Source organism: Macaca mulatta, chromosome 18 (assembly GCF_049350105.2).
Source record: "Macaca mulatta isolate MMU2019108-1 chromosome 18, T2T-MMU8v2.0, whole genome shotgun sequence".
NCBI lineage: Eukaryota > Metazoa > Chordata > Mammalia > Primates > Cercopithecidae > Macaca > Macaca mulatta.
The window spans coordinates 45,906,536-45,934,451 of record NC_133423.1 but is presented as its reverse complement, the minus strand read 5'-3'; the positions used below and the strand labels follow the sequence as shown (position 1 = coordinate 45,934,451).

Here is a 27,916-nt window from a genome sequence, read left to right as displayed (position 1 = left end):
TCACATTCCCCTTGAGGGTAGAGACCAGGTCTTCACTTTGTTCCCAAGCCCCTCTCAGCTCTCAGTCCAAATCCTGCCCACAGAGAGCCACAGATTATAATCACCAAATAACCTGAATGACCCTGCTTTCTCTCCCGGCCTTAGAGTGCCAGTGACGAGGCTGTTGCAGGTGCTATCCCTATCACCTTTGTGTCCAGTCCTGACTGTGTTAGCACAGGCTGGGATAACCAGCAGGAACCTGCCAATGCGTTCTCTGTAAAGTGATGGAAAGAATTATCTACTCTTCACAGGCTTATAAATCCCCCAGCAAAATACTTCCTCCTGATGTTTTTCTCCATTTGCCACTGGATTTATTGAAACTGGGGAAAATCATACACTTCTTAGCAAGCAGATGCTAAGATGAATTCTTTATAGGATATGGTTGGTAATAATTTAATTAGCCCAGCTTTTTTGGGGAAAAGTGTTAATTAGTTTTTGCTTAAAATACACCATCTCGATGCCCTCTCCTTCTCCACTTCTATCCCCTGGGTGAAGACTCAATTTCTCATCCACACTCGACAGCAAGTCCCAGCCTGATCACTACTGTTATTACAGAAAAAGGAAATACAAAAAGCTATTTTTGGGCTGCCACAGATTATGACACAAGCTAATTATGATCACTGTAGGTTCAATAAACTGGGGGTAGGGTGGGGAGCAGGACCCCATGAAGTTCTCAGCGGCCTGCTGGCCCCCAGTGCCAACTCCAGAGGCTTTGGAGGGCTGCTGACCACCAAGATGGAGGGCAGAAATGTGAGATCGGGGCATCTCAGTGAGAGGGTGGGGGCTGTAGCCCCTCAGACAGAAGGGAAGAGGTCTCTCCAGGTGAGCCCATCCCCCTGCTTCTTGTCCAGCCACCTGCCACAGTTGAAGATGGTGGCCACACCGGTGCTGGTGTTGGTGACCTCCACCTTCTCCACCAGCCAGCCTGAGCAGTAGCCGCTGCTGTCGTGCTCCAGGCGCACCTTGCGCAGCTCGCCCAGCTCCAGCGTCTCCAGGAAGAAGCGGTCTGTGCTGCCTCGCTCGAAGAGGTTGCGCATTTTCTGCTTCAGCTCCCGCTTGCCTGTGTCTCCGTTGGCCCCAAAGATGGTCACGAAGACGTTGGCGTCGGTGCCTGCCCCTGGCTCATAGCCTGTCGTCACGATGACTTCGTACTTGACGGGCACCAGGCTCTGGACCTTGCTGGCAAAGCTCTCCGTCGTCTTGGTAACTTCGAATACCTTGAAGTACTTCCTTTTCCTCTTGAGCGGGATGAGGCAGTCGCAGTTAAAGAAGTACCTGGCAGAGACGTGGGAGAGAGGAGGGGGAGGGGCTAAGCAGACCCCAGCCAAGGCTGCTCCCTCCCCGGATCCCCTTGCTCATCCATAAATGGTCCCTTCCCAGGGTAATGGGATATTGGAGCTGGAAATGTTGGGTTAAACTGTGAGTATGGATTCTTGTTTAACTTAAAATTCTCCATGGACAGGCATCTCCATTCTTCCAGTTGCTTCTTGATTCTTCTACTTCGTTTTTCTTTTCTTTTTCTTTTTTTTTTTTTTTTTTTTTGAGACGGAGTCTCCTTCTCTCTCCCAGGCTGGAGTGCAGTGGTGCAAGCTCCGCCTCCCAGGTTCACACCATTCTCCTGCCTCAGCCTCCCAAGTAGCTGGGACTACAGGCGCCCGCCACCATGCCCGGCTATTTTTTTTTTTTTTTTTTGTATTTTTAGTAGAGATGGGGTTTCACTGTGTTAGCCAGGATGGTCTTGATCTCCTGACCTCGTGATCCACCCACCCCGGACTCCCAAAGTGTTGGGATTACAGGCGTGAGCCAGATTCTTCTACTTCTTTTTTGCCCCTCATACTCCATATATAATCCATAAGCAAATCCTGTTGACTCTAATTTTTTTTTCACCATCTTGGCCAGGCTAGTCTGGAACTCCTGACCTCATGATTCACCCGCTTCAGGCTCCCAAAATGTTGGGATTACAGGCGTGAGCTACTGTGCCCAGCCGACCCTATTTTTAAGATATATCCAGAACCAGCCCACTTGAAAACTATCCAGTATCTATCTGCCCTGCTGCTACTTGTGTCTAAGTCACCATCATCTCCTATTTGGAAATTATCAAGAGCCTCCTAACTGGTCTTCTAGCTTTTTGCTACCTGTGGTCAATTCTGTATGCAGCAGCCATGTGATCCTGTTGAGATGTAAGTGCAAGTATGACCTTCCCCTGTTCAGAACCCTCCAGTAGCTTCCCATGTCAAGTAAAAGCCAAAGACTTTACAATGGTCTGCAAAACTCCTCGTGATCTGACTCTTCTCTCCCTTGTGTTTTCCTTTATTTTTTTAAATGTATTTTTAATTTTTATTTTCTTTAGAGACAGGGTATCAGTTTGCTACCCAGGTTGAACTGCAGTGGTGTGATCACAGCTCACTATAACCTTGAACTCCTGGGCTCAAGTCATCCTCCTGCCTCAGCCTCCTGAGTAGCTGGGAATATGAGCATGCACTATCATGCCCAGCTAATTAAAAAATATATATTTTTGTAGAGATAGGGTCTCACCATGTTTCCCAGGCTAATCTTAAACTTCCGGCCTCAAGCAATCCTCCTGCGCTGGCCTCCCAAAGCACTAGGATTACAGGTGTGAGTCACTGCACACAGCTGTGCTTTCCTTTCTCACCTGTCACCTGCTCTTTTCCAAGCTCACTCCCATCTGCAGATGCTCTTGCTCCCTCAAAGGGACTGGTTAATGTTTGTACCTGGTGGTGTCACCTTTAGAGGAAGTTGCTGAATCCAGAGTGACAATTTTACGCAAAACCAAGTGGAAATATGACTATTAAATTTGTGCTCCCAAATTCCTTACACTTGACTGAGTTGAACTAAGAGTTTGTGTATATATGCATATGTGTGTGTGTGTGTGTGTGTGTGTGTGTGTCTATGTGTTCACAGACTGCAGAGTACAAGGGGAAAGAGAAAGTCCTCTACCAAAGAAGCCATCACAAGCAGAAGCAAGTCTGGAGCCAAGAGAATTGTCTTGGACCAAGAAGTCCTCCCAAACCTTCTCTTGAACATCCCCAATTTTAGACTCTGGGTAATGACAGTGGGTTCAGGAATTATAAAGGAAAAAGTCAGACAGCATGGTGGGAAAATGCTGCACATGATGTGAGAGGGCATGGTTTGCCCCAGCCCTGCCACCTACCACCTGCGTGACCTTGGACAAGTCACATCTCCTACCCAGATCTTGATTTTCCCATTGGCAAAGCTGGAGGTTTGTACTGAACAATTGCTATGGTTTCTTCCCACTCCAAATTGCTAATATGCTAACACCTTTGAAAACAAGCAGTCTTGGTGCTGGCTAACAACTTCAGGAATGCAACACTGAAAAGGTGTGCCCAATGGTGCAAAATCAAACCCTATTTTAGATGAACATTCTTAACAGAAAAAAACAAAAAAAAAAACAACAACAAAAAAACACCTTTGGTTTTTTGCCTGCTTACGCAACTCCAGGACTTTGCATTCTTGAATCTCATTAGCTCCCACAACAACCCTGGGCATCATCCTCCCGTTTCATAGGAGGAGGAACTGAGACTTGGAGAAGAAAAGTCACTGCTTAAGGTGACCCAGAGTCAAAGCCTGCCTGGCCCTGAAGAATAAGCCATTTAAAGACATTTGCAGGAAATCCTTATTCTGTTTTGAGATTGTCTTCCCCCAATTTATCACTTGATAAATTTGGATTGTTGTTACATACTACAATTTCTTAGAGGAGGATATATGTGCATTGTTTTAAAATTCTCTTAAAATGCATTTCTTTATGCATATGCCCACTAATATGCATAATTCTATATAAATACAAAAATCATCTGATCCTATACATACTTTTCTAAATGTACTTTTTTTTTTTTGCTCCCTTTTTGCTTGGCTCTCTCTCTTCTTCCTCTCACTTCAGCATCCCTTCTCCTCAGATAACCCATGTAACAGTTGAGGGTGTAGCCTGCCAAATTTCCCTCCGTTTCACCCAACCCTGCACAGACCCACGTGTACATAGACATATGGGGATGTCAGTGTTCCCTTTACAAAACGGCATCACATAAGACATGTTTTCCTGTGTCTCGATTTTCTCACTCAATAATACTTCCTGGGAATTGCTCCAAGTCATCTGGTATGTATTTAATTCATTATTTTTGATGGCTGAAAAATATTCCCTGGTGTAGATATAAGGAAATGTTTTCTGATAGACATAATTATAGGATCACCAAAATGTGGGCCCTACAGACTTACACAAAGCTCTGGCTTTGGAAGGACACGCAGCGGGCTGCTCCTGCTAGAAAGGGGGGAAGGTGTCCAGCCAGAGTAAAGGCAAAAGCAGAGAAAAATGAGCAGAAAGAACTGATGCATATTCAAAACTATATATAAGTGCACATCTGTGAACACTGTGTATCAGAAAAATGCCACAGAGAATGGGGTCACCAAAATGCTCATCACGGTGGCCACCTCTGATGGGCAGGGCTGTAGGGAATTTTTACTTTCTTTTACATACATTTCTGTATTATTTGAATTTTTATGGTTGTGTATTAGATATGCTACTGGGATAAACAATAAAGGTGTTTTCAGTTAAAAAATAAAGGTCTTTTTGTATTACTTTTCACCCAAATCCTGAGGCTATTAGTGATGAATGAGAACTGGTCAGGAAGGTCAACAGCACATGCAAAAGAGGGGTCAGAATGGAAATAGCTGGGAGATGGACATTTGGAGTTATTGCGTATACGAGAGATTGAGATTAAATTCATTTGTAATTCATGGAACTCCACATATGGCTAATGTGGTGGCAGGAAAGGAATTGTGGATGTTACACACAGTGTTAAGCAAGTGGTTTTATAATACAGAATGTAGGTGCCTTCTAGAATGAGACCATGTGAATTGTCACCACAATTAAACATGCCTACAAAGTCCCCCTTCTGGACGAAAGTGATATTTCTGCAGGAGACAGGTTTTCATCCAGCAGAGACCACAGGCTTGAGAACTGCAGGCAGGCAGGGGTGAGCTAGGGCATGACTTCAGAGAGCTCCTAGGCTGACACCCCTGCCATCGTTCCTCTACCCTAGACTCTATAGAGCATCCAGCTCTCCTCCCAAAGGGCAACGTGAAGCACAAGGAGGAGAAGGGTAACTGCTGGAGGCCACACAGTTGACCAGGAGACAGTGCTAGTATCCAGGGGCCTGGAACCCCTGCAACCCCTTCACTTCAGGAAGAGCCCCTTCCCCACAGATATCTCTTCCTTCCCCTCCAGCTCTGGTGACAGCCAACGACAGGCTGCATTCCTGAGGCTGGAGGGAAAGATGCTTCAATTAGGAGAGGTTTCTTCTTCCACAGGATGGAAAATTCTACAACTCGAGCCCAGGACCGTGGGACAGGAAGCTTACAGTTGGGCCTTTGCCTTCCTTTCCTCCTAAGACAGGAAAGCGCCAGGTGGTGCTGAGAACTCTCTCTCTTGGCCAACATTGTGGGATTAAGGGTAATGTGAGGGTGACTATTTTATTTTGTTTTGTTTATTTTGGGAGGTTTGCAGAGGAGCAGTATCAGCAGACACAATCCCTGTGAATGGGAGGTAGTACTGAGCCGTGGAAAGGGCTTAGGCCTGGCCCTGACTTGCTCAGTGAGTCATTCACTTTTCTGGGATAGTCTCCCAACTGTCAAATTCTCATCAGTACTGGTCCTAGCAGGCACATAGAGCAACTCCTACAGGATTGATTGTACTTGAGCTGAGCTTTCTCTAAAAGAGCAGCAAATAATGCCATAGCTCAAGAGGGAAGTTGCTATGAACAGAGTTGTATCTCCCCAAATTTATACGTTGAAGCTGGAACCCCCAATGCAATGGTATTTGCAGATGGGGGACTTTGAGAGATAATTAGGTTTAGATAAGGTCATGAGGGTGGGGCTCTTATGATGGAATTAGTTCCCTTACATGAAGAGGAAGAGAAACCAGATCTCTCTCTCCACCACGTGAGGACACAGAGAGAAGGCGGCCATATGCAGGCCAGAAAGACAGTCCTCCGAGAACTTCACCATGCTAGAACCCTGATCTCAGACTTCCAGCCTCCAAATCTGTGAGAAATAGCTTTCTGTTGTTTAAGCCACCCACTGTCTGTTATTTTGTTATGGCAGTCTGCCAAATTCCCAAGGAGTTGCTTGGTCTGGGGGAGCCAAATCCAGGGAGCTGCAGGTTGGACGAATGTGGCTTTGAGAAGCTTGGGCTCCTGAGGGCCAGAGCACGTAGCTGAGGGCTCTGCCTGGGTCCAGCCTGGCTACTGCAGACAGAGGTTACCTGTGCAGACAGAGGTTACCTTTCCTTGTACAGGGAAGGCTTTAGGGTGTGGTATGAGCAGGGCCAGCCCCAGGGAGAGATGCAGATGTGGAGGGTCCATGGTGGTTCTGGCCCTGTGAGCTGTGTACTCAGCTTTCACTTACTCTTTGGCAAGCCTTGACCTTGGATTCCCCTTTCCAACCTACCCTGCCTCCTTCTCAGCACCTTTCCTGCCTTCCAGAGCCTCAGGGTTCTTTCTGGCTTCCAGTTTGGCTACCAAGGGGTTTTAATTAGACAAATTGATGACTGTGACTATGTTGCCCAGGTAACTAAGACCCTTAATCTTCCAGAAATGCCTGAGTCTCCAGAAAGTTCCAATGGGAGAATGCAAAGCCCCTTATCTGGGGTACTGTGAGGCAGATGGACCATTGGATTACCCTACCTTGTCTCTGGTCCCTACTCTGCCCACATGGATGGTGGGTTTTCACTATGACCGTGTAAACAGCAGGCTTCAAAGCTGTGTTTCTTTGTTATTTTAGATTGAGGGAAGGGGAAGGCAAGGGAAGTCTCTGCTCTCTGGCACTGTTTGACTTTCTCAGTATTCTTCCAAGGAAGCATCCCTGGATTCAAAGACTAGATGCACCCAAGGTCATCTGGCCTACTCCCCTGCCTCTGACAGTAGATGCATAATCCAGATAGCTTCAGAACCATACAGGTGTCTCTTCCCTTCCTGCCTTCTAGGCCTCCTGAATGGGGTAATCTTGACCTTGAAGAATATACCTCCTCACACCCTGCTCTCTTGCCCACGTTCCAGCTCAGTCCCTGCCCTATGCTGAGGGAGGGGCACTTCCTCGGGGAAAGGCTCAGTACATACACATTGCCATACTCCATCTCGGTGATGGTGATGGTCTTGACATGCCAGACAAGCTCCCTCTTGGGGATGAACCGGTCTTCCCTGGCGAGGTGGCCCACGCAGAGGGAGGCAATGTCCCCCAAGTAGACGCTGTCAAACTCAAATGTGTCTGTGGTCCCCCTGCAGGAAACAAAGGTGTGGTCTTTGCCCACTGGAGCAGGTAAGCATTTGTTGGGGGCTTGCTGCATTCCAAGCACTGGGCCAGGAACAGGGATGGGATGGCAAGCAGGACCTCACGGCAGTCCTGGGGGCTTTGAGGGGTTCAGTTCAGTTTGGGACCAAGACAATCACAATGAAAAAGCCCCACTAGCTGCCTGGTCCAAGCACCAAAGAATGGTGACAACGTTATGCAGGATGGAGATGGTGAGGGTGGTGAGACTTGGAGAGCAGAGGGAGGAGGGGAAGGGAAGAGTCCCCTGAAACAGACATGTCTTAGCAAAGTCATGGGTGGGAATAGTGGGGTATGGAGGTACAGATATTTCTGGGGGAATGCTGGCTTGGATGGAGTTTGGGTTCAGGGAGGGAAAAGCTAATGGAGAAGGTAGGGGTGCAGGCGGTCTGCTGGGGTCTGTAAGTGCCAGTCTAAGGAGTCCAGACTTCATCCTGATGTGGAGATTTGAAGAAAAGGTTGTTATAAATGGAACATCTGTGCCCCAGCTCCCCCAAATTTATATGTTGAAACCTATTCTCCAGTATGATGGTATTTGGAGGTGGGGCCTTTGAGAGGTGATGGGGTCATGATAGCTGAGCCCTCATGAATGAGATTCATGCCCTTATAAAAGGGGCCCCAGAGAGCTCCCTCCCCCTTCTGCCATGTGAGGACACAGTGAGAAGATGGCTGGCTATGTACCAGGAGGCGGGCCCTCACCAGACACCAGATTTGCTGGTGCCTTGCTCCTGGACTCCTGGCCTCTAGAACTGTGAGAAATACATTTCTGTTGTTTCTAAGCTACCAGTCTAATGGACTAAGAGAAAGATGTAGCAGAGTTAAGGGGGAGGTAGAGGCTGTCTCAGCAGTCCTGGAAGGAGTGAGGAGATGAAGTGGGCATCTGAGCAGTTCAGAAGTGGCTCTGATGGAAGGTCCTTGTCTCTGTAGACATGAGGAAACGTTTGCAGTGAGTAGCACTGTCCAGCAACAGGGTAGGCTCCCATTAAATGCAGTCCCATGCTTTCCCTTTCACCATTGCCTATTTAGCCCCTGGGCACTTGCACAGGATCAGCACACTGCTCAGTAAGTACTTGCTGGTTAGGCCCATTTGTGTACCTATGGCTCCCACCCAAGAGGGAGATTCTTGGGGTCCTCCCTTACTTACCCACCCCCCACCACTTCCCATGGGCCTCCCCTTCCTACTTCCTAAAGGCGCGCTGCCTAGAAGAATTTTCCACGAGAAACTCTTTGGATCGGTTCTTCCTGCCCTCCAGGATGAGCCAGACGTTCTCCCTGGTTTCGCCTCCGTTGCCCGTTTCTATGACGATCTCGTAGGCTGTAATGGAGGAGGTGGGGGAGGGTCAGCACAGGGAAGGCTGTGCCCATCATCAGGGTGGGAGCAATAGGGCCACAGCCTCTGGTCCTTCATTTGGTCTTAGGCTACAGCCTGGGGGTGGGGGAGGCAGGTTAAAATCACCACGATTGAGATGTTGTAGGTAGAACCTGCCCAGATTCTGGGGTTACAGTGAATGCTCTCATTTATTTATAGTAGCAACCTCTTTGCAGGCAAATATGGGAGCCACTGGGAATGCAGCAGGAGGTGGGGGTGAACACTCAGCTACAGGGCTGAGATGCAAAATGGAGATTGGTGCTGAGAAGGGAGAAGAAGGGGGGCCCAGTGCAAAAGCAAAGGGGAAAGACCCAGGCGGTCAAAGCACCCCGAAGACCCTTGCACTTGCTCCAGCAAGCAGTCTCGCTCGTAGCTTGTCTCGGTGCCATTCCATCTCACCCTGCTGTTCCCTCAATCATGTCTGCACAGGCATGCACTCCTGCAACATTGGTTAAGTAGGTGCTAAGTGCCAGGACTGGACTAGACCCTGGGTGACACTAGAACTCAATCTGTAGCCCCAGACACAAACACTGACTGTACCATATAGCAGAATGTGACAGATAACCCTGCAAAAAAGAGCCAAAGTACCGTGGGGTAAGAGGAAAACCTGGCTCCCCATTTCCTCTCCCACTTCATGTCCTAGTACTTTCTCTCTTTCTCACTCCAGCCTCTCTGCCTCCTAGCTGCACCCAGAGCACTTAGGTATGCTCCACCCTAGAGCTCTGCAATGCTGTCCTGCCTGGAGTCCTTCCCTCTTTCCTTCTCCCTCCCCCACCCATAGTGGCTTGGCTCACTGGCTCAGCTTCTCGTCCTTACTCAAAAGTCATGTCTCAGAGATGTCTATCCAACCACCCTAATTAAAATTGCAACCTGATCCCCCTAAGCTGAGATACTGAGGGTGTGTGGCACGTGATCCAGGCTCACTCCCCAGGGACCAGGCCAGGGATGGAACTGGCACCCTGGAGGACACAGTAAGTATCTGGCTCGAGTGTCTCCAGACATAGACCCCTTGCTGCAGTACCTGAATGACTGCCGGTCTGGGATTCTGGATCCAAAGGGGTAGCTCTGTTTCTGTGCCTTTATCTCAGAGACATGATACAAATAAAGAAGAGGAGAGATGGCCATGCCTGTGGCTCAATGTAGCACCAATCCCAGCCCCCCAGCCACCCTTTTGCAACTTTTCTCAAGGAGAAATCTCTGCTACCTGAAACAAGTAGAGTGAATCTAGGCAAAGAGACAGGCAGACTCTGATGGAGGAAGAGATCCACAGAGAGTGCATCCTTTCTGCAGTAGGGAAGGGTTCTGCAGCCCAGGACAGATTCCAGCCCAGGAACCCAAAGCCATCCCAGCAAGGGAATCACATTGTTCAGTGGTTCAAACCACTGCCTTCTGCTTTCCCACGGGAGGCAATGGTTTGTTCCGCAAACAGGTACTGGTGAATTCAAAGGGAGATCCTGGGTGTGGTTAGGGAAATGGTTTGTCAGCATCAGCGAGGGAGGCAGGGAGCACTGGGAACCTGCATATCACCGCGATGGACTCAAGTAGGAAGTGTGAGAGATGATGTGGGTGGCCTGTCCTACATGGATTGAAATGAATTCTTTCCTAATGGTCCTAAGGATAAGGTAGAGAAGGTTTGTAAGCAAGGACATTTAGGTAGATTAGAAACAAATGTTGCTAGTCGCATCGGTGGTCTTTCCAAAGGAAGTTACGATCAGCATATTTTCATCTTGCTTTCTTTCCCAGATGAAGTGGCTTGATAAAAATGTAGAAGGCATGATTCTCAACTTTTTTCACAGGTTGCTGGGAAGGAGCAGATGAAACAGGATCAGGAGCTTGAACATTCAGGGCAGGTAGAAGTGAGGAAACCCATCTAACAGAGATCTCCCGTGGGGCCAGCACACCCAAGGACAAGCCCCACTGGAGGAAGGCTCTTGGCAGTCATGCAAAGGAAGAAGCACATGGAAGTCACTAGCATAAAGAGGCCACCAGCAAAGCTACTGTGAGCTTAGGGGGCATGTGTCATAGTGTGAAAGGCAAGACAGGAGAGGAGCGAGCAGATCCCCCTTGAAATCTTGCCTTCATCCTGGGCATGGCATCTGCAGAGGGCAACGAATGAGCGACACAGGTTGTACCGAAAGGGGAAGGGGCGGGATGCAGGGAAGATTCAATGTCACATTGTTCAAGGAGCTGCATAATAAACAGATGTTTAGTCTCGAGACAAGAACTACAGGGGCATGTAATGGCCATGGATGAATGCTAGGAGCATAGTTGGGCTTCCAGTGGGCATTTGGATTTCACTGTCTCATGTTTCAGGACCATTGTTTATGTTGGGGAGCTCCTACCATGTGGGTTGGATGGGGCTGAGAGTCCTGGACCTGGCCAATAAGAATCCTCCCCAGGGAGATGCTCTCTTCCCTTCCATGGAAGCTATTAAGCTGGAACGGTATGGGATTGGAGCTGCGAGCAGCCAACTTCCACAATGTACTAAAACAAAGTTGACACATGGGAGGAAACAGAGCTGAGAGGAGAAGAAAGAGACATACTGAGATCACTGGAGCCTCTGGAGACAGCCAAGTCTCGGCTAGAGCCACCCAAGACTTCCAAGTTCTGGGAGCCAATATATTCCCTTTTGCTGGAGCCAGCTTAGGATTGGGTTTCAGGTACATACAACCAAGAGTCCTGACCACTCCTGAAACTTTCTGTTTGACTCCATTGGGACTACCAAAGGATGGATGCTTCAATAACATAAATATGAAGATGGATTTTCTAGCTGAACTGTCTGGTGAAGCAAGCAGTGAACGTTCCATCCCTGGGGAGCTGACCTGCAAGCTGGACTGTATTTTGGCTGGAAATGTTGCAGGTAAGGCTGACTGGGCAACCTTAAAAGGCTTTGAGTGGGAGCACAGGGAGTGGGAGGGGCTGCAGAGAGGAAGACATTGGCCCTGCCAGAGGATGTCCCAGCGAGAGATGTTTTTGTCCTTCCAGGTGTGTGTGTGTGTGTGTGTGCATGTGCACGTGCATGTGTATACAAGCATGCATGTAAACACATGTGCATATGATCTTACTGTCCTGGCCTTTTTTCTGACCCTGGATCAATTACAATAGAATCTCTGGGAGTGGGACCCAGACGTTAGTATTATTTAAAGATTGCCAATGGTTTTCAGCTTTGGCTGCACATTGGAACCATCTGCAGAGGCAGATGCTCGGAGAGGGCAAGGAGCAGCTTCTAGAATTGCCAACAAGAGTTGGGGATAAAGGTAGAGAACAGGAAGCTAAATGAGATGGAGCAATCACTTAATCTGGAGTACCAGCCAGGCCTAATAAGGACAAGACATCCTGGGGCGGTGCAGTGGGCCTTCAACGTGTCACTTAACTTTTCTGGGTTTTTGTTTGCCTTATCCATGATACAGAGTTGTGAATTTGCACCCCCTCTATTTCACGGGGTGGGAGTAGGATTGCAAAGATCTATTGAGAACATGGATGTGGAATGCTTTCAGCCCCATAAAGCTCTGTTCAAGTACAAGAGAGTATTTGTCCTCACACACTGAGTGTCCAGAGATGCCTTGGGGTCAGTGATGTCAGCATGTAAGTGCCATGAGAGCAGAGTCTCTGTTTCATTGATTAGTGTGTCCCCAGAAGTCAGATTAGGGCCTGGCCCTTGTGGGTACTCAGTAAGAGTTTGTCACATGGTTAAATGAAGATAGCTGAGGGTTGGCATGCTTGCCTCAAGCTGCATCCACGACTGCCTCCAGGCTGAACCTCTATCTGAGGACACAGGTGTGGCTGCCTGTCCCCTCATGGGCAGCCCAGATGGCATCACTTTGCTCTATGCAACCTCCCAGTAAAGAGGGATTGATTCAGGCCCTCTCCTGGCTATGCGTCCTTGCCCTCTGGTCTCCAGCAGGCACACATCCTTCTGGAACCAACAGAAGGGTCACTTACCCTCTACAATCTCCCTGTCAATCTCACAGATTTTAGCAGAGGTTTGGCAGGGAATTTGTGAAGGAGACTCAGTGATTATGCTCCAAGCCTTACAACTCTCTACTTTCCTGGACACCAATAGCCTGAGGAATCTCTATTGCTTATCATGGCACTTGTGTAAGGTGCGTAAAGTTTCCCTCGAACTAGATTGTGAGGCTGTAAGGACAAGGACTGTATTTTCTTCCATTCACTGAGCACCAATTGAGCACCTACTGATCCCCAAGGCCTGCAGAGCTGCAGAGGGCTACATACATGAGTGATGCTATCCCTAACCTGTGGGAGCTTTTGGATGTATTGAGAGACTAATGCATGTGCAAAGGACAATACAAATAAACTAGAGGCCACAAAGCCATATGCATCATTCATAGCATCTAAAATAAAACTGGGCACCCATAACTTCTCAGGAGTGCAATTACACAAGTTGGGAGTCTACCTTCTGAATTAGGGCAGGAATCCTCATACAGGAATTCTGGATAAATGGGTGCTTGGCCCTTGTTTGAATACTCCCAGGGACATAGTGCTCACTACCTCTCAAGGCAGCTAATCTCATCATTGAGCAGTTTGGATGGCATGGTAGAGATGAGTGTGGGTTGGTGGCCTCCTTTCCATAGCCTACAGTGGTCCCCTGGAAGGGGCTGCCCAGCCAGGGACTACATTTCCCAAGTGCCCTTGCATTTGGTGGTACCACATGACTAGTTTTCACTAATAGGATGTGAGTTCTATTAGGGGAGTGTGCCTTCTCCATGCTCTTTTCCCATTTGCAAGAAATATGGAAGCCACACATTAGAAATGATTGAGATACAGATAGAAGGAGCTTGGGTCCCTAAATCACTCCGTGGAAGACCTCCCACCAAACACACATACTGGACTGGGTATAAAAGGAGTGAAAAGTGTTTTGTTGTGTGAAGACACTGAGATTTAGGGGTTTGCCTCTTACTGAAGCTAGTGCTGCCTTAATAACTAAGATTGGAAAAATCCGTTTCTTATATCAGGCTCTGCCTTTGATAAGCCTCTTCCAATCTGTTGGGCCCAGACCCTGGCATCTGTGAGAGGCACATCTCCCTAGGCTTTGATGGCCATCCCCTCAGGATCAATTACTCTTCCCCTTTAAATATCCCCTGAGGAAGGGACAAAAGGAAAGCCGCTGCTGGAGATACTGGCTTCCCCTGCATTCTGTTTCTAGGAAGTGTTGATTAGGCAGCTGTTGCCACAGGCATCAGTTGGATGATGTCCATGTTATAAAAATAAACCAGAGAGGACTCCACACCAAACCACCCAGCTCAGCCTTCAGGTCAGGGTCAGCTTGTCCCCAGTGGGTTTTCCTGCTACCTAATTAGTCCCTGTGATTCTGAGCCATGAGCTGGCATCAGTGTTTCTTAGCAGTTCCAGTTTCACCAAACAGCAGTTAGGATGTTTCCTAATGCATCTCTCCATATTATTCCCTGCATCGGGCATCTGACGCCCCTCCAGCTGGAACAGTGTCTTCTTATTCCAGCACCATTCCCTGCCTCCCTCCTGAGCCAATGCTCTCCCCCACATACTGGTCTCTTCCAGCTCATCATGGATCTTGTTGTTGGCACAGGCAAAGTCGCGGACCGTCTGCCCGTCACCCTCACTCTTGGAGAGCCAGCAGTCGCACTGGAAGCGGAAGGTCTCGTCGCGGGAGTTGTCCTTCACATCAACATAGCTCAGATGCCAGCCAGGAAATATCCCTGTGGAAAAGATACCATGGGGACTGGAATCTGGACGTGCCTTCCCTCCCCTTTCAGACTTCTACATCCCCACAACCCACGGCTGTGTGGCCCTGAACAAGTTATCTGTCCTCTTTGGCCTTGTTCTCCTTGTTGATAAAGTGAGGGGTTGGGTTAGGTGGTCTCAGAGGGTTCCTCCAGCACAGAGGATATAATTTTCTGCAAAGCCCTTAACTTGGGGTTCATGAACCCTAGAGGATCTGTGTATGGAACTTAAGCAGTCCATGACCCCAAGAAATTGTGCTGTAATTATACATGAACATTTTACCAGGGGGAGAGCTCATAGCTTTCATTAGATTCATAATTGAGATCTCTGACCCAAAATAGAATTTTCTAGAGCTCACTAAGATGAAGGATGACTTCTGTTACTTCCTGACACCAGTATTTACCTAGTCCATGCCCATTATCTTTCCAGAATCAGTTTAGGTGTCAACTCCTCCAGGAAGGCTTCCCTGATGTCCCCTGACCACCCACTAGGCCTGCATCAGGTGTTCTCCATGCTCCTATAGACCCCTGCATCTGCCGTGGCCACACCCTGACCACCTTATGTTGTCAGTATTTACATGTGTCTCGTCCTCCAGGCCATGAGCTCTTGAAGGCAGTGAGTAGGTTTTACTTGTTTTTGTTTCTCTCATGCCTAGTGTAACGACTGGCAAGTAGCAGTTGCTCAATGAATGCTGAATGAATGAATGTGTCATGACTTGGCTAAGCTGTTCAACAATCATAGAACAAATCCAAAGCTGCTATTTCTTTTGGGTATGTTGCTAATATTGAACACATAGCTGCCCTTGTTATAATTGGCAGGGCTTCCCTCGGAAGTGTGCCCACCATAGCACAGCTATCAAATATGAATTGATGTGCACTTGCCTGCACGGTGTAAATAGCATGCATGTGACAGCTGCATGCTCTTTATACTATGCACTGGTTCAGTTACTCTCTTCTCTTCAAAGTCCTTGAGAACCCTTAGAACCAAAGGACCCCATGCAGGAGGAAATCCCCGTGGTTTGGCAGGTTACTTGCTGCTCATTATATGTCCACAAGGAAACTCCAAGAGTCTTAAAGCACAACGAGGCACAAAAAGATAGACGACACTTACAGTCACCCAAATCACAGGGGACACATGTTAAGGCTCAGCAGGGAATACACATTGGTGGTCCTAGTATAGCATCATTCCAGGTTGAAAAAGTACTTATGTTTTATAAACACAGGTCTTCACCGAAGTGGAAAACAGCACCAATAGAGTTAAGCTAAATTTTAAAACATTTCTGTTGAGTTAAACAGTGGTCAGTTATTTATTTATCTATCTATTTATTTATTTATGAGACGGAGTTTTACCCTTGTTGCCCAGGCTGGAGTGCAATGGCGTGATCTCGGCTCACTGCAACTTCCGCTTCCCAGGTTCAAGCAATTCTCCTACCTCAGCCTCCCGAGTAGCTGGGATTACAGGCATGCACCACCACACCTGGCTAATCTTGTATTTTTATTAGGGACGGGGTTTCTCCATGTTGGTCAGGCTGGTCTCAAACTCCTGAACTCAGGTGATCCACCCACCTCAGCTTCCCAAAGTGCTGGGATTACAGGCATGAGCCACCACACCCAGCAGTAAGTTATTTTAACGATAAATTTGTTTTTTAACTCAATTAATCTTTCAATTTTTCTACATTAGGGCCAATTCCACCTGTAAGTTTGCAAAATGGCTGCTTTCTGAGATGCTTCCTGATAGTGTCATGAAGATGAGACCTTCTGCTTCCAGTGCGACTGCTAGCTCTCCAAGATTAAACTACTTAGCAAGCCTCAATGCATGCAGTCTGGAAATGAGGCAGAGAAGACCTGCTGAAGCAGTGCTCAAACACTTCTGGAGTGGAATATAGGAAGGAAGAGACAGGTAAAGAAGAAGGCAGAGAAAAAGGTGGTAAGTTGTTGATTCTATTGGAAGGTGTCCAGGTGAAAGAGTTTTTGTCCTCCTCCCACTGTTCATCCTCACTGTGTGTGTGTGTGTGTGTGTGTGTGTGACAGAAGACACACATACACACACACACAGATTCTACTATCCAGCTCTTACACAGTTTGATTGCTACAGACCTCTGGAGTGGGACCTAGGCATCAGTAGTCATTAAGGCTCTCCAGGTGATCCCAATGTGTAACCAAGACTGAGAACCTGGGCCTGTATCACAATCACCTGGAGGGTTTGTTAAACTATAGATTATCGAGCCCTACTCCCAGAGTTTCTGATTCAGTAGGTTTGTGGTGGGGTTCAAGAATGCCCATCTCTAACTAGCTCCCAGGTGAGGTCAATGCTGCTGGTCCTAAAGCGACACCTTGAGAACTACTGATTCAATGTATCAGGACCAGAGTCAGGGAGGTCTTTCTACAGAATCATGGCAATAGGAAATCAATGGGAAGTTTGAACATGTGATTGCATGCGTAAGTGTGTGCATGAGTATGCTAGTGGAGGAGGATGGCATTACCTGGAGACATGGGCCATCACGAGATTGTTTCTGTTGCCGGAGTGCACCATTTGTTGTGCTCTATACCCCACATGGTTTTCACTACAGAATTACACTTTCTGGGCTCCAGCCAGAATGGTGATAGAGAAAATCAGTGAGCTAAGGGGAAGGGTGGATTCTGGGATGGCTTTACCTTTATCCACATATAATTCGTTGCCCCCACTGCATGGATAAAGACAACCAAAGTAGGAGCCTGTCTGGCCTGGGTTGCCCTGGTGCTCAGTGGCAGGCTGCCTCTCTTCCCACTGTGGTCCCCTTTCCCCGTCCTCTCAAAAACTGGCATTGTCTGACCCCATCCACAATTTTCAAATTAGAACTCTTCAGAGAAACTCCTTCCATGAACTTTGTGCTTGCTGCTCACTTAATCGCCTTATTTTGGAAATTTTGGGTGTGATTGACAGGGATCTTACCATGACTTTCTCCCACTAAGAACCTATCAAACATGCAACTGGGAACAGGTGGCTCTGGCAGGCTGATGTCATGTGTCTGGTTTTTGCTAGTGATGACAGCAGGATAGTAGATGGGTAGATGGAGTCACAGGTACAGCAATGGCTAACTGAGTGTCCAGCTCTAGCCACATGGTGGATATCCTACCTGGCCTTAGCAGACGTATTAGTCTGTTCTCATGCTGCTGTGAAGAAATACCTGAGACTGGGTAATTTATAAAGAAAAGAGGTTTAATTGACTCATGGTTCTGCATGGTGGGGGAGGCCGCAGGAAACTTACAATTATGGCAGAAGGCAACTCTTCACAGGGTGGCAGGAGAGAGAATGATGGCCAAGCAAAGGGGGAAGCCCCTAATGAAACCATCAGCTCTTGTGAGAACTCACTCACTATCGCGAGAACAGCATGGGGGAACCACACCCACAATTCAATTATCTCCACCTGGCCCTGCCTTTAACACCTAGAGATTATTACAATTTAAGGTGAGATTTGGATGGGGACACAGAGCCAAGCCATATCAGTGGACCAAGAAGGAACCATCTGAAATTGACAAATAATCCGTTGCTTTACAAAGTCTTCTTTTTTGGGGTTCTACTTTATTTTTTTACACAAAAGTAAGAAACACTCCACACTATTTGACACCTTTTACTCACAAACTATATCAAAATATAAATACTGACATTCTTTTTCATATTTTCCTGGTATTTCATTGAATGCACATGCCACCAAATTATTTATCTTGTCCTTGTTGATGGTTAGTTAGTTGGTATCCAGACTTGTACTTCTATACACAATGCTATAATTAATATCTTTCCACACGCATTATAGTCATCTTTTAAAATGATAAATTAGATTTTTTCACTTCTCCATATAAAACCCCCCAATGGCTTCTCATCACTGTCAGAATAAAATGCAAACTGCTCACCAAGGACTATTAGGATTGACATGATCTGGTCCTTTTCCACTCCTCTGATTTTATTTCATAGTACTCACAACTTCACTTACTCTGTTCCACCTACACTGGCCTCCTTTTTATCCCTTGATATATGAAGCCCTCTCTTTTCTTAGAAACTTTGCATCTGCCATTTGGTCTGTTTGGAACTATATTCCCCAGGCTCTGAATGTCAACACCATCTCATCACTGAGGTGTCAGATCAAATATTCTGTCTTTGAGAAAGACTTTGTTAACAACCCTATTTGCAGAAGCTTCCTAATCCCCAATTACTTGCTGTCAATCATGACATGCCCACTTCACAATCTGAAATAAGTTTGCTTTTGTTTTCTCATATATTGTATAGTTTGTCTTCTTCCACTAGGTTGTAAGCCCCTCGAGAACAGGATCCTTTTGTAACCTATCCATCTCTATATTTCAATGCCTAGAACAGTGCTTGGCATATTATTAAATAAGTGTTTATTGCATGCATGGGTGTGCACTATTATTGAATAGGGAAGAATGGCTCTAATGGTGAAGTTTTAAGAGTGGATGGGAAAAAGAATTCAAAGCCCTAGCAGTGAGTGGTGGCTGGCCTGTTCTAGTAGAATTGATTATTTTATCCCACATTTTTCAAAGTTTTCTTTAAGAAAAAGGCCTAGAAACTCTGAACCAGTGTGAGGTCCCATCTTTTCAGGCAAGAGATGGCAGTCTCTGGATGGGAGCGAGACTGGCAGCTGCTCCCTAGAGTTCATCACACCTTCTCCTGCCTGTGGTTCCCCAGTGGCTTTCCACATCTGATGGGACAAAAGGGCCCAACTCTGTGTTTACATATTTAGGGCCTTCTTCAGCCTGACTCTAATCACCTCATCAAGGAAGAGCCCTTTTACAAATCCCTTATTGCAGTGAGATGGATTTAAGCATCCCTTTGGCATTTCCTCTCTTCTCATTATGGCACCCAGCTTTCCCTTGCTTTAAATACCTGCCTATTGTCCTCTGGAAAATTTAGACCTCATTTCCTCTGCAAGGTCCTCCAAAATCCCCAGGCTCTCAGTATTTTTTGCTTGTCCATTCTCTTGGCCATGAGCACAGACATCTTGAGAAATCTCTGCTATTCAGGTCATGACTATGCCCTAACTTTTGTGGCTGGTATTATGTGTATGCCTGACTTCTCTAGTGAGATTTTAGGGGAGGAGAATCATATCTTAGGAGCTCTTAATTGTATCACAGTGGTATGGACTTAGCATTCAATAAACATAGAATTGATCAATGATTTTTACTTTCTAAAGTGAACTGTCAATTCTTTGCTCCAGCACAAACCACTAAAAATTCTTCTCAGGTAGGGAGATAATTTTCTTCACCAAGCAACTCCATTCTTGAAAATAATCTTTGGCAAGCTAAGGATTCATCTAGGCAACTCACATTTCTTTAGTAAGATCAATAAATGGTGTGAAGTAAGATATGGAACCATCACAGAGCCCTAGCTGTGTATGAATATGAGAATCTAGCTATTATTTTTCCACAAATACTTTTTCACATACATTATCTAAGAGGTCACCTAGAGCAACACTCTGGAATCTGGCAGATCAGGTTGCAGTCTCAGCATATCCACCGAACTGAACACATTATAATATCCCCAGGCCTCAGCATCCTTACTTGTACAATGTGGGGATTGAAATAGATGACTTCTGAGGTTCTTTATATTAGGCTGGTGCAAAAGTCACTGTGGTTTTGGCAAAAACTGCAATTACTTTTGCACCAACCTAATATTTCTATGAATTTATATTTTTCAAAAGAAAACACATAAATTCTTTCTTTCCTCAGAGCCTTAATTTAACCAAAGAAGGCATGAAGAACAAGATAATTTAGAAAATAAATACTCTGGTTATAATTTGTTCGGTATTATAAAAGCTATGTGGGTAATTGGAATTATGGAGAATTAATCACTTGTCTTGATTTTCCTCTATGAACTATATTTTATGGTAATCAAATAGCCTGAGAGATTTTTTAACAGAAAAATTCTAGCTACTAAATGAATAAGAAATGAAAGAATTAGAAAATCACCATTTGTAACCCTAATTGATCATCACTGGATGAGTCTACTAGATGAAGAGTTATGAGGAAACTTTATAGTGGAGTAGTCAGGCTGGCAGTCCCTATATCCACTGTTCAATGTTAGCACCAATAATAATGGGACTTCTGTGTACTTCATATTACATCAATAAACAGTATTTCCTCAATACATTGTATTCCTCACAAACTTACTCGTATACAGTACTGAGGAAATTTACTTATTTTCCATATATTCCATACACAATATTAAGAAAATTTACATATTACATAGTATTGGGAAAATTCCTCATGGAGTGGAAATTGAACAATACAAATAAATCATTGTTAAGTATGATAATGGTGGTGTAATTTTGTAAGAAAATGTTCATTTTAAAAAGAGACCAGCCTGACCAACATGGTGAAACCCTGTCTCTACTAAAAATACAAAAATTAGCCAGATGTGGTGGTGCGCACCTGTAATCCCAGCTACTCAGGAGGCTAAGGCAGGAGAATCGCTTGAACCCAGGAGGTGGAGGTTGCAGTGAGCCAAGATGGCACCACTGCACTCCAGCCTAGGTGACAGAGTGAGACTCCATAAATAAATAAATAAATAAATAAATACACACTATGTTTGGGGTGACATGACATGAAGTTTAGGATTTGATTTTATATCCCCCAGCAACCAAAAAGAATAAATAAAAGTATGAAAAATGAAGCTGATGTGACAAATTTCAATAGTTCAAATTTAAATCAATAATTCATAATTCCTGAACTTGGGTGATGGCTATGTGGAAGTTTATTACACTATTCCTTTCATTTTTGTGCATGTTTAAAATTTTTCACTAAAAAAGAACTATTGAATAGACAAAAATGGTTGAAAGGTAGATTCAGAGAAAGAGAAGATTGCTATGCTTTAAGTTAACTAAGCATTTGTCATCTGATTTATATGGTATTTGTTCAGAAATCCCCATCTTTATTGTAGAAGACTCTCAAACAAAACATATTTTTCCTCATAAATGTCTATGCAAGGGAAGTATAAGGTATCTGGAAAAAAATTTTAAATAAACATAAAAAGTGTGGCATAGAGAGAGGCTAAGGACACGTTTAGCCATCTTTGTATTAACATTTAAACTTCCATCCCTGGAGGAGAAAGTTATCATTAAAAGGAAGTTGGACACAAAATCTGTCTGTCCTCTCTGTCCCTCCCCTAAACCTAGTATTTCAACCACATGGGCGCAATAAGGATACAGAAAGGCCAGTCACTGTGGCTCATGCCTGTAATCCCAGCACTTTGGGAGGCTGAGGCAGGTGGATCACTTGAGGTCAGGAGTTTGAGACCAGCCTGGCCAAAATGATGAAGCCCCGCCTCTACTAAAAATACAAAATTAGCTGAGTATGGTGGCACACACCTGTAATCCCAGCTATTCGGGAGACTGAGACAGAAGAATCACTTGAACCTGGGAGGTGGAGGTTGCAGTGAGCAGAGATGGCCCCACCGCATTCCAGCCTGGGCAACGGAGTGAGACTCTGTCTCAAAAATAAAATAAAAAAATAAGGATACAGAAATCTTCCTTTTCTTGATGAACCTGAAAACCTACCAGTGATATTATCCTGGTTTCAGACCCAATGTCTGTTGAAGGGGAGGAGGGCCACTTCTTTGACTACAAGGAGAAGAGGATCGCATCAACCACTCAGGATTTCTTTAAATCCAAGAGCCATTATGGGTCCAAGGCAATCAAATAGTCTTTTGCTATTCAAAGTGGTGGTGGGGTGGGGTGCCAAGCTCTTTGGAAAGGCTGGCATCTGAGTAACAATAGTAACTAGTCACAAGGTTGGAGTGGTTTAGAACTGTCCACGGTGCTGAACCCGCCTCTCATATTTTGACCGTGACGAGATGGAAGGAATTGGCTGATTGGAGTCACGTTTCTGCATGGTAGAAAAATGCATCAAGAAAACTGAGAAAGTCTGGATATGTGTGCAATTAGTGTCTGGGAGGAGGGGCAGCTGGCATTGGAGGACTTAGTCATGAGTCTGAGTTTCATGGCCAGGACTCAACTTTTTTAAAAAGCACTAAGGCACAAGGAACACTGATTCTGGGGAAAACTGAGTTCCCTATAACTGAAGCGTGAAAAGACAGGGAAGGGTCTGAAAGAGAAGTATAAGTATAATTAAATTATACAAAAATATGTTATGTCCTTATTATATTATAGGCAATGTGATAGGCATTAGGGAAAGAACATGAACAAGACGATGGTACCTGTGGAGTGAACGCTCAAGTAAAAGAGACAGAATACACATGTAGTTTCAGATATGTCGACTGTTCTGGGAGTGGGCTCAAGCAAGGCAGGGCAATAGGAAGAACTTTCAGTGAGGAAGTGAGGACATAAGAGAGCTTCTAAACCACAGACAGGCAGATATAATCATGGCAGAATGCACGGTGGGAGTTAGGTCACAAGGCTGAGGTCTCCGTGGCTGGAATTAAATGACAATTGCAGAGTGGGATCAGAAAATAATCTACAATGCCTTTCAGGTCTGGGTTTCCTCTCTTTTTCATGCCTAGGGGAATAATTGGTTTCTGTGCCCCAGTTATTACCAAACTAATTTCAGGGCTGTGGAGACACCAGTTGTAAAAGTTAGGAGCAATGGTCTTGCTAAACAGATCACTACTTGACACCAACTTTAGTGTTAGGACTCTGGGCCACCCAGCCTTGCTATGCCTTAAGCTACTGCAATTAAACCCTGCTGACTCTAGGCTCTCAGATGGGACCGCACTCTGATTTGGTGAGTTTTATCTTGGTCCAGTGGCCTTGACGTTTTCCACCCAGTAGCAAATCCTGAGGCAGATTGTTCATATTGAGACCCTAGGAAAGTCTTTACTCTTCCCCAGAAGGTTTTACCTACCATATTATTTTCCTAGGCCATCAAAAAAATTACCACAAACTTGGTGGCTTAAAATAACAGAAATTTATTCTTTCAGAGTTCTGGAGCCCAGGAGTCTGAAGTCAAGGTGTCAGCAGGTCAATTCTCTCTCTGAATGCTCTAGAGAAGAATCCTTCCTTGTATCTTCCTAGCTTTGGTGGCTCCCAGCAATCCTTGGTGCTCCTCAGCTTGTTACTGCTATCTCCAGCTCCAATCTCTGCCTCCATCTTCATATGCTCTTGTTTTGGCATCTTTCCATGTTCTCTCATATTTTTATAAAGACACAAGTCATCATTGATTTAGGGCCCATTCTAAATCCATGGTGATCTCATCTCAAGATTCTTAATTAAGTCTATCTGCAAAGATCGTATTTCCAAATATTATCACATTCTGAGGTTCTTGGTGAAGAAGAAATTGGTGGATGGGGAACACTATTTCACCCATAACACCTACCCTTGGATAATTACAAATGCTTTAACAAGTGTGTCTGATATAATTGCTGCATCTAGAAACCCCTCAATCACCTACAGGGGAGAAAGATATATATGTGGAAGTCTAGAAAAGGACAGAATTCTGGAGCCATCTATTTAGGATTCAGAAACTGCTATAAACTGATGTTCAACATCAATTTATTTATTTAGTACATAATTGTTAAATACCTACTAAATGCCAGTCTTTCGGCATACAAATGTGAATCAAAGTTTCTACCCCTGAGAGACTCAAAAGTCTGCCAATTATGACTGGCAAGACAATTACAATTCAGCATTGTGAGTGCTAGATATAGAGGTATGAGCAGAGAAGTTTAGGAGCACAGGGTAGGAGCATCTAACTTCATTTGGGATAATCAGGGAGCTTCATGGAGAACGTGATATTAATCTGGATTTTGAAGGATGCGTAAGAATTTAGCGGGGGAAGGGAATTGCAGGTGCAAAGTTATCTCTTGGGTATCTGTGAATGTCTGTTAGCTTGGGCAAAAGATGTAAGTTACTTCATGCAAGGTGAAATTTAAATAAGGGCTGGAATGAAAGTTTAGAGATCTAGGAAAAAAGAAGAGAGAGAATAACAAAGAAAACTTTTTGAATGAAAATAGCTAATCTTAGAGAGACCCTAGTTTTTGAAAGCTTGAATGTACCATGCCAGTCTTTGGATGGGTCAGAATAGTCAGGAATAAAGACAATTCCACATTATAAAAAGGACCAGAGAGCAGAGAGAGTGAGGCTAGGTGAAAAAGATTTCCTGACTGTGTGTGTCTGTGTGTGTGTGTGTGTGTGTGTGTGTGTGTGTGTGTGTGTCAGGGGGAGGAAGCAATGAGGAACATTTTTGTCTAATAAACATAAATCCACAAATTACAGAAAGCTGTTCATCACCCCTTCCTTTCTCCCAGTTACATACAGTGGCTTAAATATTTGGCTGTATAATGACATTTTTAAGCAAAGGATTCTAGAAATTTGCTAGGGAGAAATAAACATTTTAAATATTTTGAATTGCTTTGCTATTTGGAGGCAAATGAGGCCTCATGTTTCCTCTATTAAATTTATGCCCAGGAAACTATGGAGTAGGGAACTGACACACCGCATCTTGGGATTTCATGGCCAGTGAACAATTTTCAGCATTACAGAGTTCCCCAGATGTCAGTTTCCTCCCCAGGCACATCCCACTTTGGAAGTACAAAAGACGGAGGTAATTCCTTCTCCTCCTTTCTTCCTCCCCCTCCTCTTCCTTTTTTTTCCATCGTCTCACCTCAAATGTTGAAATTCTCAGGAATCTGTTCTATACCACCCTTGCTTTCCTCAAGCTTCACTTTCTCCATAGACTCTCTTATTCACTCTTTATTGATGACTTCACTACTCTCTCTGCACTAACACCTTTTAGATTACTATCTCAGATCAGTCTCCCAACTAGCTTTCCTCCTGAGGTCCAGACCCCACTGTTACTGGACATCACCCCTTAGATGTCACTCAGGCCTTCAAATTAAACTCATCAGGATGAAGAAAGTTCTCCAGCATCCTCACCATTCTTGTTCAAGTCTTCTCAGGCAAACCTTTAACAAGTCCTCTGCCTTAAATTTTTCTCAGATCTGTCTGCTTTTTCTCCATCCCCACTGCCATCATCATATTGCAAGACATTCTCCCACCAATTTCCTAATCATCTTTTGAAGCTTATTTTCTTCTCCATCTAACCTATCTCCCACAGACACTAGAATGATCTTCTCTGAGTGATTCCTGTTCTTGAGATGCCTTGATGGCTTCTCAGTACAGTCAGGATAAAAACCCAATCCTTGATATGGCTTATAACATTATGCATGGCCTGGTTCCTATCTATATTGTAGCTCCCACCCCTATTCCCTATTTTGTAGTCATTCTGGATTTTTCTTTAGTTTCTGGCACATATCAAGATTTTTTTTCCTATTTTAGGGCTTTTATATTTGCTATTCACTCTACCTCACATGTGTTCCTTCATTTTTAGCAAACACCACACTTCACCTAATAGCTCCTCCTATTCATTCCTGAGGTTTCAGCTTAAATATCCCGTCTTCAGGGGGGTTTTCTCTGAGTCCTCGGACTAGCATCCTGTGGACCTCCATTTTAGAGGCACATCATTTTTTAAATTAATTACTTGTTTAATACATGTAATTTTTGCTAGAAGGTCATCCTGATGACTGGAATCTTGTCTGCTGCTCCCTACTCTGCCCCTAGCACTGAACACAATGCCTGACAGTAAGTACTCAATAGATATATAGTTAATACTCATTATTCACATGTTCCATCTTTGTGGATTTGGCTATTTGCCAAATTTTATTTGTAACCCTAAATTAATACTCATGTGGTCATTTGTGGACATATGCAGAGTGGCAAAAAATTTTAGTTGCCAAATGCACATGTTCTCAGCTGAGGCTGAACAAGGCAACACTGCCTTCTTGTTTCATCTTTCATGCCATAAACAATTGTCCTGTTCATGGTCTATTTAGTGCCATGTTTTCACATTTTTGTGCTATTTATTAGTGAGTTTATTGTTTTAAAATGGCCCTCAAACATAGTGCTTGATACTCAAGCTGAAGTGCTATTTAGTGTTTCTAAATGCAAGAAGGCTGGAGTGTGCCTTCCAGAAACGATACATGTTAGATAAGCTTCACTCAGGCATGAGTTATAGTGCTGTTGGTCATGAGTTCAATGTTAATGAATAAACAGTAAATACTAAGGTGTCTTTAAACAGAAATACACATAAAACAAGGTTATCTATTTTTTTATTTTTTTAAACATTTTTTTTATTATACTTTAAGTTCTAGGGTACATGTGGATAACGTGCAGGTTTGTGACATATGTATACCTGTGCCATGTTGGCGTGCTGCACCCATCAACTCGTCAGCACCCATCAACTCGTCATTTACATCAGGTATAACTCCCAATGCAATCCCTCCCCCCTCCCCCCTCCCGGTGATAGGCCCCGGTGTGTGATGTTCCCCTTCCCGAGTCCAAGTGATCTCATTGTTCAGTTCCCACCTATGAGTGAGAACATGCGGTGTTTGGTTTTCTGTTCTTGCGATAGTTTGCTGAGAATGATGGTTTCCAGCTGCATCCATGTCCCTACAAAGGACACAAACTCATCCTTTTTTATGGCTGCATAGTATTCCATGGTGTATATGTGCCACATTTTCTTAATCCAGTCTGTCACTGATGGACATTTGGGTTGATTCCAAGTCTTTGCTATTGTGAATAGTGCCGCAATAAACATACATGTGCATGTGTCTTTATAGCAGCATGATTTATAATCCTTTGGGTATATACCCAGTAATGGGATGGCTGGGTCATATGGTACTTCTAGTTCTAGATCCTTGAGGAATCGCCATACTGTTTTCCATAATGGTTGAACTAGTTTACAATCCCAGCAACTGTGTAAAAGTGTTCCTATTTCTCCACATCCTCTCCAGCACCTGTTGTTTCCTGACTTTTTAATGATTGCCATTCTAACTGGTGTGAGATGGTATCTCATTGTGGTTTTGATTTGCATTTCTCTGATGGCCAGTGATGATGAGCATTTTTTCATGTGTCTGTTGGCTGTATGAATGTCTTCTTTTGAGAATTGTCTGTTCATATCCTTTGCCCACTTTTCAATGGGGTTGTTTGTTTTTTTCTTGTAAATTTGTTTGAGTTCTTTGTAGAACTCAAAGAACTCATATCAAAGGATATTAGCCCTTTGTCAGATGAGTAGATTGCAAAAATTTTCTCCCATTCTGTAGGTTGCCTGTTCACTCTGATGGTAGTTTCTTTTGCTGTGCAGAAGCTCTTTAGTTTAATTAGATCCCATTTGTCAATTTTGGCTTTTGTTGCCGTTGCTTTTGGTGTTTTAGACATGAAGTCCTTGCCCATGCCTATGTCCTGAATGGTATTACCTAGGTTTTCTTCTAGGGTTTTTATGGTATTAGGTCTAACATTTAAGTCTCTAATCCATCTTGAATTAATTTTCATATAAAAAGTAAGGAAAGGATCCAGTTTCAGCTTTCTACTTATGGCTAGCCAATTTTCCCAGTACCATTTATTAAATAGGGAATCCTTTCCCCATTTCTAAA

At 44.7% G+C, this 27,916-nt stretch overlaps 1 protein-coding gene across 5 annotated transcripts in view; it reads right to left on the bottom strand.

Moving 5' to 3' along the window:
* Window positions 1-327: 327 nt before the first annotated feature.
* The window catches only part of LOXHD1 (lipoxygenase homology PLAT domains 1), a 182,645-nt gene continuing 155,056 nt past the window's right edge, over window positions 328-27,916 (bottom strand). For all 5 annotated transcript variants that reach the window (XM_015121870.3, XM_077975512.1, XM_077975513.1 and 2 more), the window contains 4 exons: window positions 14,287-14,457; window positions 8,578-8,710; window positions 7,188-7,346; window positions 328-1,314 (listed from right to left, as the gene is read on the bottom strand). In XM_015121870.3, coding sequence (XP_014977356.3) covers window positions 834-1,314; window positions 7,188-7,346; window positions 8,578-8,710; window positions 14,287-14,457 — 944 coding nt within the window. In that variant the 3' untranslated portion in view covers window positions 328-833. The remainder of the gene's footprint in view (window positions 1,315-7,187; window positions 7,347-8,577; window positions 8,711-14,286; window positions 14,458-27,916) is intronic.